The 21,097-nt window shown below is 39.8% G+C and overlaps 2 protein-coding genes across 10 annotated transcripts in view; both read right to left on the reverse strand.

Annotated features, from left to right (window-relative positions):
• NAP1L4 (nucleosome assembly protein 1 like 4) overlaps positions 1–5,622 on the reverse strand; it is a 29,240-nt gene extending 23,618 nt beyond the window's left edge. Inside the window, exons 1-3 of one of the 7 annotated variants that reach the window (XR_013774585.1) lie at positions 5,412–5,564; positions 1,562–1,593; positions 401–462 (exon numbers count right to left, since the gene is read on the reverse strand). Coding sequence is in view for 5 of the 7 variants with exons in the window: in XM_079308453.1 (XP_079164579.1) it covers positions 401–462; positions 5,412–5,509 (160 nt within the window). In the remaining 2 variants the exon portion in view is untranslated. Of the gene's footprint in view, positions 1–400; positions 463–1,561; positions 1,594–5,009; positions 5,024–5,411 lie in introns of those variants that run through there. The other 6 variants (XR_013774586.1, XM_079308454.1, XM_079308456.1 and 3 more) reach the window with 6 other exon arrangements.
• A 5,257-nt stretch (positions 5,623–10,879) lies between these two features.
• CARS1 (cysteinyl-tRNA synthetase 1) overlaps positions 10,880–21,097 on the reverse strand; it is a 31,398-nt gene continuing 21,180 nt past the window's right edge. For 2 of the 3 annotated variants that reach the window (XM_079308419.1, XM_079308417.1), the window contains 6 exons: positions 19,377–19,458; positions 15,492–15,572; positions 14,993–15,060; positions 13,583–13,642; positions 12,277–12,360; positions 10,880–11,185 (listed from right to left, as the gene is read on the reverse strand). In XM_079308419.1, coding sequence (XP_079164545.1) covers positions 11,051–11,185; positions 12,277–12,360; positions 13,583–13,642; positions 14,993–15,060; positions 15,492–15,572; positions 19,377–19,458 — 510 coding nt within the window. In that variant the 3' untranslated portion in view covers positions 10,880–11,050. Of the gene's footprint in view, positions 11,186–12,276; positions 12,361–13,582; positions 14,061–14,992; positions 15,061–15,491; positions 15,573–19,376; positions 19,459–21,097 lie in introns of those variants that run through there. The other variant, XM_079308418.1, reaches the window with a different exon arrangement.

Genomic DNA, 21,097 nt, shown 5'->3' on the forward strand with positions numbered 1-21,097 from the left:
TCAGCAGTTATCAGCAGACCTTGCTAATGGAAAATAAAAATTTCCAAGACACGTTGTAAAGATGCACTTTCTGAGAAGCATGACAGTAAAGAACTGCCAAACAAACAGCACTGCTCATTTTGATCATCATGCTGACAGAGAATAGATGCTGCTACAAGCCAGTCTTTGCAGGGTCATTTCTTGCAAGGGTCTAGTGGGTCATTTCAGGCAATAGTAAAGCATTACAGTCACAACACATACAAAAATACAGCCTTCACTCTGGCTGCAATAAATATGGAAAACAAAGTGGATAGTTAGCTTAAGCTTACTGCTTTGCTTTCAACTGTGAACACATCTTCAGTTTTGACTATAAAGGCTTATTCCAATTCTGTAACATCACCTACTACTATGTATTTCTCACCTTTTTTGTTGCTTGCATTTTTAGCAGCCTCCAGAGAATCTGAAGCAGTATCTTCTGTTTTACTAAAAGAATTTAAAGGGTAACATATTAAAATAGCATCACATTACACAAATGCTGACATTTAAGAACAAGTTATTCTGAATCTTTGGTCTACTACAGACATGTTTTATAGACAAGTATGCCAATTAAAGATATATTTATGTCTTTAAGCTGGTGAAAACTCCAAAGTTTAGGTATGAAACTAGATCTAAGATGAAAAGGATGCAAAGGCAAGGTAATGTAAGGCCAAAAAAACAAAACAAAAAACAAACAAGCCAACCTCAGAACAAAACAAAAACCTTTGACAGATAAATTCATCTCATTAAGTGAATGGCTGGCCATTCATGTGTAGGATTCAGTCTGTGAATCATGTGGCCATTCACTCTGCACATTAAAATGTTATTACTCACAAATAAAAATATGAGACACTTTCAGTGTAAGTGATGAAGAAAAACATGAGAAATTATGCAGGTACAAAAGGAAAATGAACAAGAGATAAAAGCTCTTTTTCCAACTTCCCTAACAAGCTGTTTTGATAGAAACATTCACTCCTACTCTAAAAGGGATGTCTCTGGCCTCCCCACCTCCCTTGCTGCAATGTCTTCCATCTCACTTCCCGTGCTGGAGGAGAAGGCCCAGCATGAGTCAACAGCCAGCCAGGATTCCCTGTGCTGCCTGCCAGTTTAGAGGTCACAAAACACACACTGGATATCGCTGAAATTAACCCTAACTCACACACAAAACCAGAAGAGATATATCACATATGCAAATGGGTATTATCAGGTATGGACAGACCAGTTTATCTAGCACTGCAAGCCTCAGAAGAGCAGCAGCACACATGGATTTGCAACAGTTCCACAGAAATACTGTATGCTGAAAAAATATTCCAACTAGAAAAAAAAAAGGTGCCTCTTGCAACGCTTGAATTACACAGATCAGAGAAACATTAAGGCTCTTCTGTTCTTTAGAGCATTTAGAAAAATATTACCATTTTACTCTTATCCAAGTCTGGTAATCCACTCTTGAGAGGTTAAAAAAACCAAAAACCTCTCATGAAGAACACCAGATATACAGTTGGCTCTACCCACCTTGATTTAATTTCAGGAAAACAGTCCAACATACCTGTTATCTGCCATCTGTGTGCCTGTATCCACCTGCAAGTTGAAATGCAGTGTTTAAAAATACTTGAACAGTAATTTGTTTACCTCAACAGAAGATGAAAATAGAACAGGTCATTGTTTAAAACCTCAATACAAATTAACAACTGCTGGTTTTTCTAAAACATCCATTATGCATAATGCTTCATTGTAAACTAAATAGCTACCACAATACCCAACTCAAACTGAAACTTGCTCAGTTTTTTAAATCTGTCAAGTGACTTAACCTCCTAGAACTTATCTTTTCTGTTAAATACTCCTGGTACCAATGCATTTCTACCCAGTCATAGGTCTTCAGTCTGAAGTGCCACAATTTTCTAGAATTGCTCAGCATTCTATCAAAAATGAGCCAAAGAGGAAAACATAAATGCATTCTTTTCTAACTCCTTGACAGCATCACAGTAAACAATGATTTTTTTAATCTCTGCCTGTATTGCATACTTGAGCAAAAAACAACTAAAGTTCAAATGAATTAATCACAATAACTTCCAAATGACTTTTTTCTTTTAGCACCCAAACAGAAAAATATGTTTCACTTGTCTGTCTAATCAGGGTTATTTTTGTGAGTAGCTGTTTCTGCTGCTGCACAATGTGCCTAGAACTGTTGCTTGATAAAAAGAACACTGAAGAAAGAAAATTATTTACCAAGAGAAGGGGTTTTGACAGAAGCTAGGAAGACAGAATCTCCTGTATAAAGACTTTCTCCTTATTTATCAGGAGTTAGAAAATGAAGAGGAAAGAGAGACATTAAAACCTCCTTGTTAACAATGACTGGAACCAAGTGCTACCCCAGCCCCCAATATCTAAATTTGCTCTCCTGAGAAACCAGAGGGAGCCAGATTGTCTAACTTATTCTGCTGTTCTTTTTTTCTGAGGTGAAATAGCCAAGCCTGTTCGTGTATTTCAGTAACAGAGATTGAGGTTTTCTACCCACATTTTAAAAAGCTGGTCACAAATTCCAGTAATCATCACCTGCCACAGAGAAGCACAGGTGGTATTTTCCACTATCAAGCTTTCACCAAAGCAGGCAGTCTGTGAGTCAAATTCAGAACAAAAAGTACCTTCAATCATTCATCAGAGTTGACAGGTCTGATTTCTGCAACTCTGTGAAGGCCAAACAGGCTGATCTGAGGCCCAGCTTCCAACAGAGGGCTACCAAAGAAGAACCTAAGTGCTAATGCCAACTTGAGCGGCAGCCCAGAGATTGCATGCACTCTTCCATCTGGAAAATGCTGAATCCTGCTCTCAGCTGCAAAAGCAACACTTTCACAACCATTCCAAACTGAGCTGAAAAGCTTTGTTAGTTTTCAACAGTACTAACAGTGTAGTTCAGATTATTCCACAGAAGTTGTTTACATCTCCCAGATAAGCCCACCCTACAGTTTAAGCCCAGGAACAGAACAAAGGGGCTTTTGGCACAGTAGGTGTTCCACCAGCTCAGGCAGATTTACTTCCAAACACTTCCTCTTGCCTTAAACATAACAAGAGAAAGTGGCAATGCCAGCAGGTGGTTCCCTGCTAGAGCAAAACAGATTTTCACAATCTCACAGCTGAAGAAATAAAGGAGCATAAATTAGTTTTTCCTTCCATGGCAACAGAAGGCAGGGAAAAAAATACAATTAAAAAGGTAAAACACTGCAAATTGACCTAATATCAGAGTTCAGCCAACAAGTTATATGATCCCAGTCACTATTAGAGGAGGCAACAGTAGCCAACTAAAAACGCAGACTCGCATCACTTAAAAATTACCCTCAAAGACTTGTGGCTTTCAACCTAGGCCCAGCAACCGAGCTAATGGAACAGACTCTACTCTACATAAAAATTCTTCTCCTCAGCTCTTTGTGCTGTATTTCCAGCAGGGAAGTATTTCTCAAGCCTGCTGAGGGAAGACAAGATCCCTCATGTGTGTTTGGAAAACATGGACTAATGTTTTAATAGCAGCTGAATTCATCTCCACTGGATCAGACATGAATTGGGCATGTTCTGACAAAAGCCACTCACCAAGTAGCAACAAAAAAAACACAAAAAGAGAAGAAAAAAGCCACCATTCCCTGGTGCAAATACATACTTCCAGCCTTGTTTCACTCCCTAGAGTTGTGCCTCTAGCAACTGGAAAGTAAAAAGAAGTATATAAATGAATAATTAGACGCAACTTTCTTAGAAGAAAGCTTGTGATTTCCAGTTTCATTCCAGCTGCCTTGCACTGACTTCACTGCCACAGAGTCACCAACAAAACTGCTCGATCCAAGCTGGTGAGGGCAGTGGAGGGGGGGGAGAGAAAAGCAATTTTAGAGATAAAGTTAAGTGCACACCAGTTGAAAAAGAACAGCACCAAAACACTGAGCTTTCATGTCCATTGTCTTCACTACTTTCCAAGCAACTTCACAGGCAATGAAGACATGAAAAAGCAAGCAGGACCAAGCAAATGACAGCAGAAGGTGTTGTTATTATTGCTGCCACCACCATTAAGAGGCCAAATTAGCGCCTCATTTCTTCTGGACAATTCCCTGTTTTCATGCAGATGAAGTTTTGGGGATGGTGGAGATCAGATCAAGCCCCTGTCCCACAAGGCAGGCTACTGCTGCAACTTTGTCTGGCACAAAAGTCACACACCATCAATCACTTAAAACTGCAGCAAACTGTAAACTCAATGCACATCAGGATAGGAAGAGTTCATTACAAGGACAATATCCTGAAGGACACAAATTCCAAGGAAAAATCTACAGACGGGCAAGATGTACTCATAAATACAAGCGTACACGGAATAAATTTTCTCTGCCTTGCAAAAACCTTCTAAACACAACTAAAATACAAAATAGGAAACTGAAGGGCTCCTGAACTCACAGGAAGACTGCCCACAGCTGTTAAGTGGTTTTCGTAACTACAACAAATCAGAAAGGAAAGTTCCAGCTTCCGTTTCAGAGGCACTGAGATGCAACCCCGTGGGAAGTCACAAACGAAACAGTGGGATACTTTCTGTATGGATAGTAAGAAAGGATCATGAAAAGTTATTTTGAGGAAGAAACTCATTGACCTGTTACGCAAGCCCCGGACATCATGAATACGTAGGCTCACCTCCTAAGTTTTCTTAAAAGAACACTATTTTGTTCAGAGATGACCTTATAAAAATCGACCTAGTGATTCTGGTTCCATCATATTTCCCACACTGGCTTCTCTACCTGTATATATTTTAAAGCGTCGTGAGTAGATGCTGCAGAGAGTCTGGCATTGTGTGTAGTAAACAATCGCAGCAGCAGAGAAAATTTCTAACAGGCCCTCAGCCGGGAGGCAAGGAAGCCGAAATGCAAAACCGAGCTGCCTGACCCGCCCGCCGCGCTGCGGGAACACCACACCGTGGCCGAGGCCAGGCGAAAGCACGGCACCCCAGCCAAGCGGCGAAGGGCTGAACTCACCCCGAGCACGGCGGCGAGAGCACCGGGGCAGCGCTCGGCGCCAGCAGCGCTCCTCCTCCCCCGCTCCCCCGGGAGGGCGGGGACAGGGCGGGCGTGCAGCCAGCCAGCGCGGCCATACATGCGGCCGGAACCCCTGCGTTACCCGCCGCCAGGCACGGAGCAACGCTAGAACCGTTCCGTGCGCCCCAACTTCCCGAACCAGCCTTAAAATGGAACGGCGGCCGGCCGGGCGCAAGCCCCTCGGCGCCGGGCGGTTGCGGCCGCCGCCGCGCTCCGCCCCTGAGCGGGCCCAGAGAGAATCCTCATCCCGCGCCGCGGTGGCGGTGCCCGGTTCGGCCCGTCCGCTGTCCCCACCGGGTGCCCGGGGCGCAGCGCCCAGAGCCCGGTGCCGCCCGCCCTCACCTGCCCGCGCCCCTCACGCCGCAGAGGCCGCAGCGCCGCCGGGCTCCTCGCAACCTCCTCGCTCGGGCAGAGCCGCCGCCAACAAAAACGCGTCCCATTGGCCGCGGCGCGGGCCCCTCCCTCAGCAAGCGAGCCGCCGATTGGTCCCGGCGGCGCCGCGGCCGCCACGCCGCACGCGGGCCATGTTGACTGTCCGCCGTGCGGCGCTCGGCCAATCAGAGCGCGCGGGTGGGGGGCGCGCGGGGCCGCGGGCGCGCGCGAGGCGAGCGCGTGATGCGGGGCGGGGCGGGGCCGGGGGGGACGGCGCGTGCCCGCGTCCTTAAAGTGACAGTAATATCCCTTTGCTCCTCGGCTCCTCCAGCAAAAAGTTACCTTCAGTAATCTGCAGGAATTTCCTGGACTGTGTGTGCCGGGCCGTGCTGTCCCTCCAACAAATATCAGGGTGGTTGGAGCTCCGCAGGAGAACTGGGGCCTGTCCCAGCTGCAGGGCTGTCCCAAACACCCACACTGGTGTCGCCTTATCAGCCCTTAATTCTCATTATAAACTCTCAAATCATTCGCCTGTCCCTGGGTAGAATTAGAGCAACTCCACCACCTCACCCCTGTGACCCATCCTCAAAAGTACCCAGCCATCCGTGACAACATTCCAGCCGTGTGGGCCATCCCACCATGTCTTGGCAATTACAGGAGATCCCTCCATGCCTCAGTAATTGCAATTTGTCATTAAGATTATCCATGCTGGGAGATGATCCATGCAGTTTCCGAGGCACTGTGCCTGGCCTGAGAAATGTGGTGTTGCTTTCCAGCTCCTCTGCAGCAAGGCTGCTTGTGGCAGTGCCCATTTTCAGCTCAGACACAATTCACAAAGCAAGCCCAGAAAACCTCATTGTCAGCCCAGTCTGAAAGCACTGGTGTGAGGAACCGGGCAATTGCAGCACCAGCAGCCACTTCCAGAGTTTCAGTCGTTTTCTACTCAGTTGGAAAGAAATCTCCAAGCCTTTTTTCCTATTAGGGAGTTCCCTTGCTCTAAAATATTTTCTCCAGGTCTGCAGCTTGGATTTCTGTAAGGACTAGTCTTTGGAAGCAGTGAGACCAATACTTTATAAATTAACAACCAGCCAATATATTAATGTTGGATTAAATAATTTACAGTAGGAATTTAAGTTACAGGAATAACCAAGGAGCCTTTAATTAGATACCAACACTGTAATTAAAAATGAGATCATTTTGAAAGAATTGTAGGAATGTTGTAGCCAGTTGCACAAACAAGCAGATTTGGTGGGCCAGAGGACATGTCCATTGGGAGGTTCCCCTTCTTTACTCTGCTTCCAGCTCCCTTTCCCTGTTTCTCCAAATCAGTCCTTTTTCTAACATCAGCAGATTAACAGCCTTCTCATATTTCCATTAATCCTTAATTTTGGGACAGCCTTATTCATTGTAATGACCATGCTTGAATCTCAGTGTTCCAAAGAAGAGCAGAATGAACTCTGAAAGAAGGGTGTATCTGAAGGAATTCCTACCCCACACTTCTGTGCTGGCTGCTGGCTCACAGCTATCAAGTATTCTTTGTTAAAAGTCACTCAGATGCTGAGTACAAACTCCAAACTGTCTCCTATGAAGATGTAAGAGAGGTTTTGCCTGATCCTGTAACCTAGCTGCACCTTTCTGCACCTGTATATCAAAGTAAACACATTTCAATGACCTTACACTCTGGATTTTTAGTGCCCCTGTCCAAAGGCATTAAACCTCCCATGATCAACGAGGGATTTTTGCTGACTGTTGTCTAAATCTCAGTGCTAGACTCCAGGACTGTGGATAAAGCACAATCTGTGGAGTCATCTTGCTGTCAGGTGCTGCTACCCTGCAGAGAGCTGCAAACAGATATCTGCTGAATCACCCTGGCTCAATTTAAGCACCCAGCCTCACATGCAAGGGCTTGGAGAACCAAAACCAAGGGAAGGGATTGTGCCAGAGCTGCCAAACAGATGCACTTGACACTGCAGAGCAAGCTCAGACTGAGATCTGTAGCTGGCATTAAAACTGTCTGTGTCTTCTGCCCTTGGGTGGGTATTAATGGAAACTGCTCTCACTGGGTGAGATGCCAGACATTCACAGCCTCATCTGAGACATAAGACTTCGTCTGTCAATGACTTTTCCTGCAGGGGAGGAAGAAGTTTGATCATTGCTAAGCAGAGTCTTGGCACTTAAATAGCTGATGTGCTTCTTAATTAATCTGTTCTGTCTCAAGGCATGTTAAGTACTATGTATGTGGTACATACAGAAATTGCCTTGTGAAATCAGAGTGGAGTAAAATTCCTCCCCATATTTGTGTGGTAGAAGTTGTGTAATTAAAGAGGCAGCTAAAGTTGGTCCAACAACTACCCCTAGCTGAGAATGCTTAAACTTACCTTCAACTTCATTTTCTTCATTTTAAGCTATGCCCTGTATGTGGCAGTGATTGCTTATTTGCACACTTAAAATGTAGCAGTGCCTTTGTGCAACAGAAGACAGCAAATAAAAATGTTAGGATAAACTGGTCAAAGAGAGTAGCAAAAATGTAATCAGCACTCATCAGTTGAAAGTCTTTGAAAAAAATGGTGGCATCAAGTTCACACTGAACAATTCACAGATTTTTCTACCAGTATCTCAGCAAACTGAGTGATGGGAAGAATTTGTTCTCTTGAGTGGAGCAGCAGTCACATTTGACACTAAGGGGAATATTCACATCAGAAAGGCTGAAAGGCACACTCTTAGCAAGAGACAAACAAAATTTGCTGCTGCCAAGTTTGGCCTTCAGCCAAGGGTGCAATTAAAAACAGAAACACCACTCTTTTATCTTCCCTTGCCATCTCTGAATAAATTCTTTGATAGGTGGGAAATTAAAAACTCCATGTTGTATGAGCAAGATGAGGTTTCTGTTCCAGAAAATTAAAATATTTTATAATTCTAAGACTTTGCTATGAGGATTTTCATAATTTTTCATAATTTTCATAATGCTTAGAAAATCATATTTCAGACTGGTTTCCCTGAGAGTGTGTATGCATACATGACCTTAAAAAACACATACACACAAAAAAAAAAAAAAAAAAAAGGAAAAAATTAAAATGCTGTGTAGTCTGCTCTCTCCCTTTTTCTGGCTGAGTGAGACAGATGACTAAGACTCTGCAGATCAGTGCTGTTGCACTCCCTTCTGCTTGCCAGGTCTCTCTCACAAAGCAAGTGCAGTGGAATTCACTTAAGTGCCACCTTGAGGGATTGCCAGGGAACAGGTATTGTCTGTGCAATTCAGTAATCTTGCAGATCAACAGGCATGTCCACACTAAAAAAGTCATCTTAAGCAATGTGCATCCAAGCCTGGCTGCAGCACTCTTTGTTTGCTACCAAGTTTTCCTTCACAAGGATTTTACACATACTGAATTTAAAAAAAAAAAAAACATACCAAGGGAAGGTGGAAGCAGTGTGTGTGCATGTGGGAAGCATACAGAAAGACTGGAAAATAACCTTTGGAAAATGTGAGTCTGAAATGCTCCCAAGATTCCTGTAAAGAGCCTTGTCCCAGAAACAAAATTAAGTGTTTAGGAAGGAAAAACAGCATTTAAAAAAAAAAAAAATCATTCTTTTACATTGACAGAGTAGTTAAATAATGGAATTGGACTAGGTTCTACTGAAAACATAACAGGAAGAGAAAAAAACAAAATGTGGGGGCAAAAGCCAAGATTTCATCATGGAGATGTCAAAAACTACAGTCCAGAACAGCCACGGATAAACAGCACTTTCTCCACAGTTAAATACTAACTCACTTTCAGTAAGTGCTACCTCAGATCACCAAAAACAATTCCTGTATTCAAATTCCTGGCACTATTTGACAATAAGTTTCAACTTCAGAAGCAGCATAGACATGGCCCATCCTTTCAAAGATATCCTGAGTGCACGTGCATCTTCAGGGAGCAGGCTGGGAAGAAAATGATGGGCTGATAATGCCAAAGGGAGTTAAGATCTAAAATGCTGCAAAAAAATCTAACTGAACCTTGTCTCTTCCCATACCAAAGGATGAAGAAGTTGCCCTGATGTGCAGTTTAAACATGCATTTATAAAATTGATTAGAAATTAGCAGAATAATCAAATATTGAATGCAAAATTGATTAAATTAGTAATAGCAAGCTAAAGGAAAAGCTCTGTAAACCACATTTCAATAAGATGGTTGTGAAATAAAGATAAGCTCAGTATTTTCCCCATTACACAAAGTTCAGATACAAGTACTTCACAACATATTTTATTTTCTGCACACAAGATGCATCTGCTTTATTGACCTTAACACTATGTATGTTTTCAAAGGCAGATACAGACAAATTAGAAAAAAAAACAACCCTACTAGACCTTTCTGTTACTCCAAATAATGTGTTCATTCCTCAGAAGGAGGAATATAAATATAAAAATATGAAGGAAAAACAAAAATATTTTATCTCTTAACTAAGGAAAGGAACATAGTCTGATGATTGTAGCATGAGCCTTAAAGTTGAGAAAGCAGAGGTATCACAGTATGACTTTCTTCAAGTCACCTTGAGAATACTGAATTAATATAGTTCTGCAAATCAGACACTTGGTTGATCTGTCAGCTGCAAAATAGGTGAGATATTTTTTAGGATTTCATGAACTTTTGTTCATTTAGTAGCTTCTGCCAGGGAAATACACTGTTAGGCAACAAAGAACTCTCCCTGCAGATACAGTGTGACCATAACTACATCAGAAAGGTTTTTATCTCAGGGTTAAATCATCATGTTAAAACCATCAGTCTTGAATACAGGGCAATGTCTAGCTGTCTTTCCTAACTGCAAACCAATCCACAAATTGCATATCAGTAGGAAACCCTCTGTTAATTCCCCATGGCTCTGAACTGGTAATCAGGTACTGAATACTTTGGGTAATCAGGTACTTTGGCAGGGCTCCTGCTTCCTTGAAGGGATAGCTCCAAGAACACATCACCTCTGCCATCAGACCTTCATGTCTTTCCCACCTGTTTGTACAATGCAGATGCATTTGCCTTGTACTTACCCACTTGACTGCAACTGCAGGTTGATGATCTGTTCCCTTTTTCAACAAAGGGACTGTGAACTTCTACTATGCAAAGTGTTCTGGGTATAATTATGAGAGTTTTTAATAACAGCAGCTAAAATAAGTATCATAGTGGAACTACCCACTTTTCCTGCTTATGTAAAGATACTAAAGTCATCTGGAAAATACTGTTCTTACTGTGAGGCAAATTACTCAGCTCCCATTTAGCAATAAATTTTTCTGACTGTAACATTGGGTCTTAGATAGAGATCAGGATGCAGAACAAATTAACCAAAGCATGGATAGCTACAATGAACAAGAATTCTTATGTGGATTTGCTGACTGAGCAGCAGCTTCACAAACAGAACTGGCAACCACTATTGCTACTGCTGAGAAGAAACTTCTTACAGGTTGGCTTTTTTTTAAATGATAGATTTTTATTATATTTCCAGATGACATTACTAACCCACGTAAACAGGAATTTTACTTTGCACATAATAGAAAGTGTAAACAGAAATTTGAGCATCAGTATATGCTCACTTCTTCAATGGGAACCCAGCACTCGCCTTCTAAATAAAGTCCTGTTTTCAATTTGCACTTCCATTCTGAACCATTTGTAGATACTCCTTGTGTAGCTTTTCTTGGGTTTCATAAAGTTTCTTTAGCTTCTTAATTTGTCCTTTGCTAAGTTCTTTGCCTTCTGTATCATGAGTGGGAAATCCCTGAAATATATATATAAAAAAAAAAGAGTCATTAACATAAATTATTGGACTGCTTTTGTTCTTTATGGAATGTTTTACTAAGATAGGGAGATAATATCATAACGACAGGCTGTCAGGAAGGAGTGTATCTTGGCTAATTTCAGTCACCTAGAAGTCTGACAGCTAACTTTGACTATTTCTGAATGTTCCCTTCCTAGCTAAACAAGAGGCATAAGGGTGTATTTATCTTCTGTCCTGAGCCACAAAAGGGAATCTTAGACCACTAACTTCTAGATGGTTTTAGTTAAGAGAATAATAACTAATTCCTGAACAGATGATTAAAATAATCTTTAAATCATACTAGGAGATTGAATTCAAGGCTTAAAGCAAAAGCAGTAAGAGATTTATAGCCTTGATGAAGAAAGTATGATCAGCACTTTTATGGACATTCTCCTTGGCTTGCAGGGCTATTTTCAAGTATTTATCCTCTCCATTCTGACTTGTCTCCAGGGCTTGAATTTGTGTAGGTGAAGGGGAAAGGCAGAAGCAGGATCAATGACCCAAATTAACCAGAAGTGAAGAAAGAGTAATTAATGTTTTCCAAGTAACCCTTTCATCCCCAAGGGGAGCAATCAAGAGCAAAATTATACATACAGCCCCTTCAGAGAACCTTTTCCAGGAGAGAGCAAAACAGTGGGTAGAAGAAAACAGGAAACACAGGACCTCTCCATAAAACATCAGTTCTGGCAGAGTTGGGGAGTTTGTACTTGCAAATGAATACCCTGCCTTGCACCAGAGAAATAAATCTGTGAATGAAAATCATACACATTCCTACCCACAATATATATTTTGCTTTGCAATAAGGGGAGCCAAAGGAAATGTACAATGAATGTAGAAGGAAAATATCCTTGAAATGATGGCTAAGAGAGACCTTGCTCCCCAGTACACAATAAAATTCATATATCACCTTTTCTTTCTCTCCTCCCCTCCTCTTGCTGCATTAATAGCACTGCCCTGGAGGTTTGGAACAAGACTGCTATAAACATATATATAAATAAGTATGTACAACTGGGGAAGGAAAACCCCTCCCTATATGAAGAAAAGTCTCTTACATTTTCATCAAACATGGAATATTTGTCAAGCTCCAATTTGAACATTTCATGTGGTGGAATCTTCATTTTTTCCAGTTTTGCTGCCTGCAATATAAAACATGCATTAACATCACAGTTAATTACTGACAACCTGTCACATATGCAAAAGGAAAAGCAGATTACAATTTCAAAATCAAGAAGCATTCAATTCTTAATTGCTTATTATGTGAAAAGAAATATGGAGTGAGGAACAACTCAGCAGGTCTTAGCTGTGCTTGTCTGAGGGAAAAACTGTTTTAAACCTGAAGAGAATCACTTTATAAAACAGATGCATTGCAGAAACTCAAAATAATTTGCTTATATGCTCCAAAAACTACATCTGATTCTTTTTAACTTGGTTCTTTAGTCAACACAAAGTGAGTAGCTGCTATTCAGCTACTAACTCACTGCAAAGGGAACCACTTTTATCAAGTTTCCTGTTGACAAGCAAAGGTTTCTATGCAGGTCACAGAAGAATCAGATGCAGTAATTGCACCAAAAACAAACTGAATTCTCCCTTAGCTGTAAATAAGCACATTTCAGAATCTTTTCCATGTAAATTTTGCCCTATGCAAGGGAATCACCTTTTTCAAAAAGGGTACTTGGAAGTTGTGGATGATAAAACAAGATAAGTAGCATTTATGTCTGTATGTGCTGCTCTCTAAAAGTTTTCTTCCTCTTTTAACACAGGAATGTATTTCCTGTACTGTTAAAGTCATCACCAAGGCAAACAATTTTTTCTCCTATGAGTTCATCTTCTCTGTCTACTCCCCATGTAAATTCCAAAACGTTTGAAATATCTGAATTCCAATCACAAAGATAAAACATTTCCCTGCTCAATCATAAGGAACAGGGGATTTCTTACAGAGAAAAATAAAAAAAAAGAAGAAAAATAAACTCTTTCATATATATTTATGATATTAGAAAGCAAATAAAATCATAAACAACACAAGCAAAATCTTCTCTAACAGTAACAAGCATGCAAGATATACTTTGTCAATTAAGGAAGTAATACTGTTTATAGAAAGAAACTTGAAATTAAGTGCTACAAGTTTGTAATAAGTTTTTGCAGGCCTTAGTTGTGTTTTCAAAAACAGCTTCTCTATAAGAATTCAAAGTCCAAACCTAAACTGCAAGCCAAAGCCATTCTGAGCAGGAAATTTTACACAAAAAAAAAAAAAAAAAAAAAAAGACCTGCTTCAGGCTGGGCAGAGAGCCTGTGTTCTAATGTTCCTTCCTGCACGTGACTATTGCTGTCCACACTTTCCTTCAAAATGAGGTTACTTACTTCCTGCTGTTGTTTTTTCCTGGCTGCTTCTTCTTTCTTCCTTTTTTTCTCTTCTTCTATCTGTGAGAAGCAGCGTTAGTGAGTAAAAGATAATGCACTATTTCATTTAGTTGTTTTCAACAAACCTGAGCCAGCTCCCTGGATATCTAATTATAGACAGACAAAACTGGCAGCATGACCCACAGCAAATCCACCATGCCTAATAATTAGGATTGTCTGATACATCCCACTGTATGACTTTGATTTCATTTGCTTTTATTCACAGTTAAACCAGTTTTAAGTGTTCAGAATGCATTTTGCATGCAAAGTGGATACCTATAAAAGAATATCTAAAAGAAATTGTTCTATCATTTTAGGGGGGAAAATGTTTTGCAAATGACTTTTTTGAAAGACTGTATTTCAATGATATTTTAAGCTCTTGCCTCAAACTGTGAAGATATCACAGTTCCTCAAGCAGCAGTTGTATCACTTGATGTTCCTAGGGAAACAATTATCCAAATTTAGCCAACTTGCTAAAAATCCCATCTTGCAGTTGCCCAGGAGAGACCTGTCAGTTCTCCAAGGGTTCTGCTAGTACTGAACATAATGCCATTTCCAGAGAAAAGGCACTGGCTGCAGGTCCTACCCAGCAGCTATAAACAAACTGCCTTCAAATGTCACTCTGATGAAAACATCTGGAACTGACTAAAACAACTTTTTACTTCTCCCTTTTCTTCATAACATCAACATGGAAGGAGAAATGTTAGAAAGTCTTCCAGATATTTCTAGTCATGACAGAATTTTATTATTTGGTAAAATTGAAGACAGACATATGAAATGTTACTTCTAAATATTACAAAGTCAAATATTAATGGTAGCAAGTGCCAAAAGCAGGGTTTCTACACAGACCTTGTGCATGTGGATTCAATTCCACAATCTTTATAGAGAACACATGAATTCTCCCCTACATCCTGAATATCTCACTAATCCATACTACATTAAGATTTAGCCAGTGCATTTTTTCCTCACATATCAGATGAATACAGACTAGTTCTATGAAAAACTTTGACTTCATTTGTACCAACAAAACCAGTCTGAATTAGCTTCTCATTGGAGTTGTTCTTCCAGAAAGATAAGACAGTTTGAATGCAATACTGAACATCTCTTAGTAATATGAAGTTCTTAAAAATCATCTTCATATAAAAAATCTCAGAGGTATTTACTAGGGCCCACACAAAGGTTTCAAGAATCTGTTTCAAAAATTTCTTTTTCCAACACACTTAAAGTTTGGTATCAATTCTCTTATGTCATCTTTCTTGTTCCTTGTAGTCTCCTATGATTTTTCTTATGAATTATCAAAGAAATGTAAAAATATCCATAGCTTACACATTACTTTAGATTTAGAAAATATAAGATGCTTAAAATAATTACCTTTTTCTTTTCTTCTCTTTCTTTCAATAATGTGTCCTTATCCACTAATTTAACCACAGTTGGAAGTCCTAAACAAGCAAAAAGACATGGATTAATTTCTTGATCAGTCCAGGATAAATGTGTTCACCCTGTGATAATTGTTTTCTTTTTGCATACTGAATGCAAATACAACTCAGTGGCCACTCAAAAGTGACTAAGAGATTAGGTGCTGTACAAAAGGTGAAAAATATTGCAATGTATGTTTTCTTATTCTGTACCTGTATTCCAAAATACAGTTCTATAACATATATTCATATATATCCACCATTATATATTATATGCCATTATATATAGCACATATTAAATATACATGGTGCACATACAATATGCTATAGCTCTGTAATACTTGAGTTTACTGAATTATTGTAAATCAGTTTTGACAGTTTGTTTCCCCACTTCTTAAGAAAACAGTAGGATTATGAAAACAGCTCCTACAAAGTTCCAAGAGATAACTGGGTACCTTCATGATCTTCAAACCGAACTCCAAGCTCAGGCAGGATGTCATCCCGAAGAGCATCACTCAACTGCAGCACTTCAGTTACTACAGAGCATAAAAATACTTTTAGAGAAGCAAAATTTGGCCAAAGTATACATTTACCCAGCTACATAGTTACTTTAGTACAATTAACAAATTGCCACTCTGTGACAGAGAAAGGTCTTTTCTTTTAAAGTGAAAAGTAAGTCCTGCCTTATTTCAGCCACACAGAGAAGCAGCATGTTTCTTTGTGGGGACTTGAAAATCAAATTTCTTCCAAGATACCCTCACTGTTCCTGAAGGAAAATAGAAAATCCAAGGCAATTAAGAAATGATGCAACAATTCTGCCAGGGTATGGTGGAAGGGTATATGACTCAGGAAAATCCTAATGGTTGCTGTAGGATGTGAAATAACAAAGGTTAAAAACCTAATTTTAGAAAAATCACAAATTAAGATATCCTGTGCTAAATCTAACAGCACCCTTTGAAGGACTATAATTTTGTTGATTTGATAACTACATATACATTTGACAGAGGAACTGCAATCCCTTTATTTCAAGCAATCTAGTTGCAGCAGAACAGAACTTTGGTTTTCTGCATGGTGATCAGGACATTGTGGCTAATTTTTTTTTCCCTTGCAAACTTATCAAAGAGCCTTTGATAACAGCAAATAGTTAAGAACTTAAGATTTAGCTGAAATATATGCTATCAGCTTTTAAGGAGAAACCAAATCTTCATAAGAAATAATTTTTGGATGAGAAATAGTATCAGTTGAGAAGCAGCAGAATGGTCAAGAGAGACTTAATGCATCAAAGAGACCCAGCATGTTGCTGCTGTGAATTCAGTGGCATTTTCTATAGGCAGTCTGGTATTTGGGAATAACACCTAGCAAGTGTAACAAGACATATTTGGGTTAGAAGTGCTTATAATGAACAAATGTTCTCCCTTTCAGCAATTCTTAGCTGGTTAAACCTAAGAAGTACCCAGGGTCTCCAAGGTATTTTAGACAGTGGAAGCTTCCATCCAGGCAGTTTCCTAAACACTGCACCTTCTGGTAGATACAAATACCACCCTGAGCCTTCATCTCTTCCACAATTCTCAGAGAGCTGCAAGTGAACAGCACTGACTATGCTAAAACCATGAGAAGGAACACCCTGTTTCAGTGCATGGCTGTGTTCTGTGGCTCTCTCTCTCTGCACAGAAAACCACTGCAGTGTACAGAACCTCTTTTGTCTGCCATAAACAGAGTCACTGTTTCTCCTGATCCAGAGCAGTTACACACAGTGAACCACAGGCATGTTTGATGCAACTCTAAATTGGCCATTAAGATAAACCAGGAATAAGATTATCTCACTGGAGGTAACTGTGTAAAGGAATTACACACATCATATCAAGACTGTATCAGAAACATCTACTTCTTACTCACCAAAACATCATTTGCAGTTATAAATGTTTACTTATCTAAAATCATGAATAATTGAAAGCTTAAGTAGAAGAAGTCCATCAAGGAGAAACACAGAATGAAACACATGATTTATGAGAGGACACTGTCATCCAGAGGAGTCAGCACCACACTACTTAAGGCTGAAAGGTGCCTGTTCTTTGCATGTGGCACCTCCAGAACAAATAAGTTTGGGATTGAGTAGGGGGTTGTTTATGGACTGTCTCAGGGCACGAGGAGGCTCTCACTGAGGACAGTGACCAGATGGGAAACCAGTGGGACAATGCCTTGCCATCACTGCCCATCAACACCCCAGCACATGGACACTCCTTGGGCTTGTGACTATTTCCCAGACCTCCTCACATTTTCTGTGAATTTCAAGCCAAAGATGTGAAACAGATGCTGAGGTGCTGTGAATCAGAACACTGATGGGAAGGAAAAAAAGGAGCTTGAAAAGCATCTGTAGAATGCTGGATGGGAAGACTGGCAGCAAAAGACAAGAGCAGGTAATGCTACAATGAGAGAGTTTGTCTCAGTTCTGGTCAACTCATGAGATATATGGAGAGGACAAAAGGTACAGAGGGCACTGTGAGAATTATTAGTCCACATTTGAATACTACCCATTCCAGATGACAGTAATATTTTTGCAGACTATATATATTCTGATTATTACTAAAAACCATAGCTTTAAAAATGACTATTCTGTGAAATGTTTTGTAGATACATTTTCAAAGTGCATATGTATGGATGGGGACATCTGTAATACTCCTCAGGTTTTACAGAGCCACATGCTTTTTATTTAACATGAGAATACTTAAAGCAATACAGATTGTTTTAAATAATATTTAATACAACCCTGCCAGCAACAGGCTATTATGGGGAAGCTCCCTTTGCCTACAGCCATGCAGAGGCAATATCCCCAGCCACTAATCAGAACAACTTTTACAGTAATTTAACACTTCCTGCAAGCAAGAATTTAATGGGTAAAGGGAAAGCAATCAGTAGCATGTCAATGCAGGTCCTTCCAACCATCACTCAGTTTCCATATATCAAATAGTTTAAAAGAAAGATGCCTCCCTGGTAGAAGTGCAGAGTGCTCCATACCCCAACCAAACAGCAACTAGATCCAGTTTGATTCTCACTGTCCAGTGTATTTCAGGCAAAAAAATCACTGTCTTCCAAGCAGGAAATTCAAATACTAGTAAGCAGTATAGAGACAGGAGTGTTCTAAAAATTATCTACAAGAAGCCCTGTGATATTTAAACCTTACCAATGCTAAAAGCAATGATCAGTTTAGCTGAACCATCATAAAGCAAGAGGGGAAAAAGCTTCATATAAACATGATAAATACCAAAAGACTAAAGCTCACATTTTTGGCTGAGGATATACACACAAACCTCTTGAATTAATTCAAGTTAATATTTACTGTTGGAATTATTGGAACTTATTACTAAGCCTACTTCTCAGCATCAATTAAGCCTATAAGAGTTGGACAATAATAGCAGAGTAGTCACATTAACAAAAACAGTTTTGTGCTTTTAATGTAAACTTATCAGCTTTAGAAGGACTCCAAACAGTAGTAGAAAAAAGAGTCCAGATTCTTTTCCAGCTGAATAGGTTACCAGACACTACAAGTAATTTTATGTTTCTGTGTAATATATGAGTTACTTGTATGTTCTGTGTAGAAAAAATGCTCTGTTTTGCCTTCAAGTACAAATCCCAGTATCAAAGTTTTGAGGAAACAAGAATCAAGTACATGTTGAAGGCATGCAAAATTCCACAAGGAAGAGGAGAAAACAGTAAGAGCTCCTCCATTAGGAAATATCAGTAAAATCAAAGAAAGTTTAATGGAACAACTTTTTTAACACTCTATAGATCTGCTGCCAACACACACAGCATGATCAAAGTTTTTCAGAGGGATTAAAAACGGCACCTGAAACTTCCAGCAAACTCCCAGATGAATTCTCCAAAGAGAACACTCAATTACCATCAGGGGAGCTACAATTCCAACTATGCTAACAAATAATAGTGAGCATCCTGGGCTATTTAAATGTAGACATCATTATTGTGTAACAATCTACACTTTCAAGTAAATGCAAGCTCCCTGGGGAAGAGATAATGGGTATTTTCATACCTAGAAAGCAGGGAGCACCCTAACCAAGAAAAACAGCAGCTGCACCTCATCATTCCAGAACTTTTAGATTTTTTTAGATTAGTTTAGCAGCCTAAAATGATTCTAAAATTAAAGAGACGGGCAGCAGAGATGCAAAAATTGAAAGCAACTCTGATTTAAAGATGCCCTACTTTCATTCTCTAAGCAAGGAGAGACTGTCAGGTGCTTCACATCCACACCTCCATCCTCTCCCCCAGTTTGGTTCCTATATATCAAAGTCTCAAGTGAAACAGCACAGGAAAAAGTGAACTCTCACCTTTCTTCTCTCTGGCAATTTGTCGCACTCCTTCTCTGAACTCAGAAAGGACTTGGAGGTATGGCATCACTGTAGATTCAATCTGTAGGATCATTATTTCCACAGTTAGCTAATCATCATTCAGATATAAAACATGTCCCTACCCACTTCATATTTATGTACTGTTGGATGGAACTTGACTCTCAGGGCAGATCTGTATTAATAAAAATTGATATTGATCTATCGATATTAAAGGATAGATGACAATTTGCATTAGCTGTCAATTTTCCTTTTGTGCACATAAAAATCAGCTTGTCAAGTTCAGCCTCTATCCATTCCTTTTTCACATCCTCTCCCACAAAAAGTGGAGAAAGATTACTGTTGAATTATTTCAGGTGTAAGTAAAAGCTCAGCATGAAAGTCCTGTGAGTGTGGTCTCAATGGCAGTGAATAGCAGCAGCAAGCAGTTAGTGAACAGCAGTGAACACCTATGAAAACAACTACAGATCAGTGTCTGCCAACACTTCTCTGGAACCCCAAGAGGAAAAGCCAGGCCCTTGGAGGAAAGCCTAAATTAAGTTTCATTACTTTGGTAGGTGGGGGAGGGAAAAAAAGTTGCAAACTTCTGTCTCCTCTACAATTTCCATATGTCTTTCCTGTCTGTTTAATCTCCATGACGAATTTCTGTACAATTAAGGGACATGATAGTCTGTCACACTGTAAAAGTGCACCTACAAAAATAACTGAGGAGCTCTGTTAGAACTTTTTAAAAATGTGAACACTGCAATCAGTTTCATCATCAGATCCAGTGCTGACAAGTCTGGCCCAAGGAACAGACTCTGGAATGTGAGGAACAGTCACATCTCCACTGCCCCTCTGCATTGGAAATATCTCTGCATGCAAATAAAGTTGTATGGGGAAAGCAGGCACTGTCACTACTTTATCAGTCATTTCAAGAGGAAAGATTTTTATTTCCACAATAATTAACTCGAAATCCTCAATTCACTTGGAAAATGATATTATGGAATGAGGTTTTCTGACTTCAAATCTCTTATATCCATTTTTCAAGTAAATTACTGATCCATGGTAATTAAGCTTGTTTATCTTTCAGTACTTTTGAACTGGATTATGACTTTTTTGGAGATACTGACTCAATTGGTTCTTTCATCTCTAATTTAAACAAGGAAACAACTGGCCTACCCACAGCTTTCTGTAATTAATGAGAAGTTTTTGAACCTTGGAAGTTCACCTCCTTTAATTTGTGCTAAGAAAAATAAGAATTTGCATGGAGGACTGAAAGACAGTATAATATTTAATGAAACAGCCAAAAACATTTGTGATAATATGCATTTTCATATTATAATGCTTAACACCAGTAATAACTTGAGTGATAAAAACAAAAGCTTCTTGAGTGTAAGAGATGTTAGTACAAGATTCTTCTGATTGTGCTAACAGTGTTGCAAAATGTGGAATGTGTAAAACTTTCTTCAGAAAAGATGTTCTTTAATGCTTGATTTTTGTATCTTTTCAAGCCTAGTCAACAGAAGGGAGATTTAATCCCTGAAACAGCAGCTCACATGCAAGCTCTAAGTGATGCCCAGGCATTAGAAAAACAAACTTCTTGTTGGTAGAATTGCCTTGTTAAGGTTTTGGACCGGACATGCTACAGTGATCTCAGACTTAGGAGAGGTTAACAGAACTTGGAGACAAGGACAGCCCACTGATAATGGACATAAAAAATG

Source organism: Erithacus rubecula (assembly GCF_903797595.1).
Source record: "Erithacus rubecula genome assembly, chromosome: 6".
NCBI lineage: Eukaryota > Metazoa > Chordata > Aves > Passeriformes > Muscicapidae > Erithacus > Erithacus rubecula.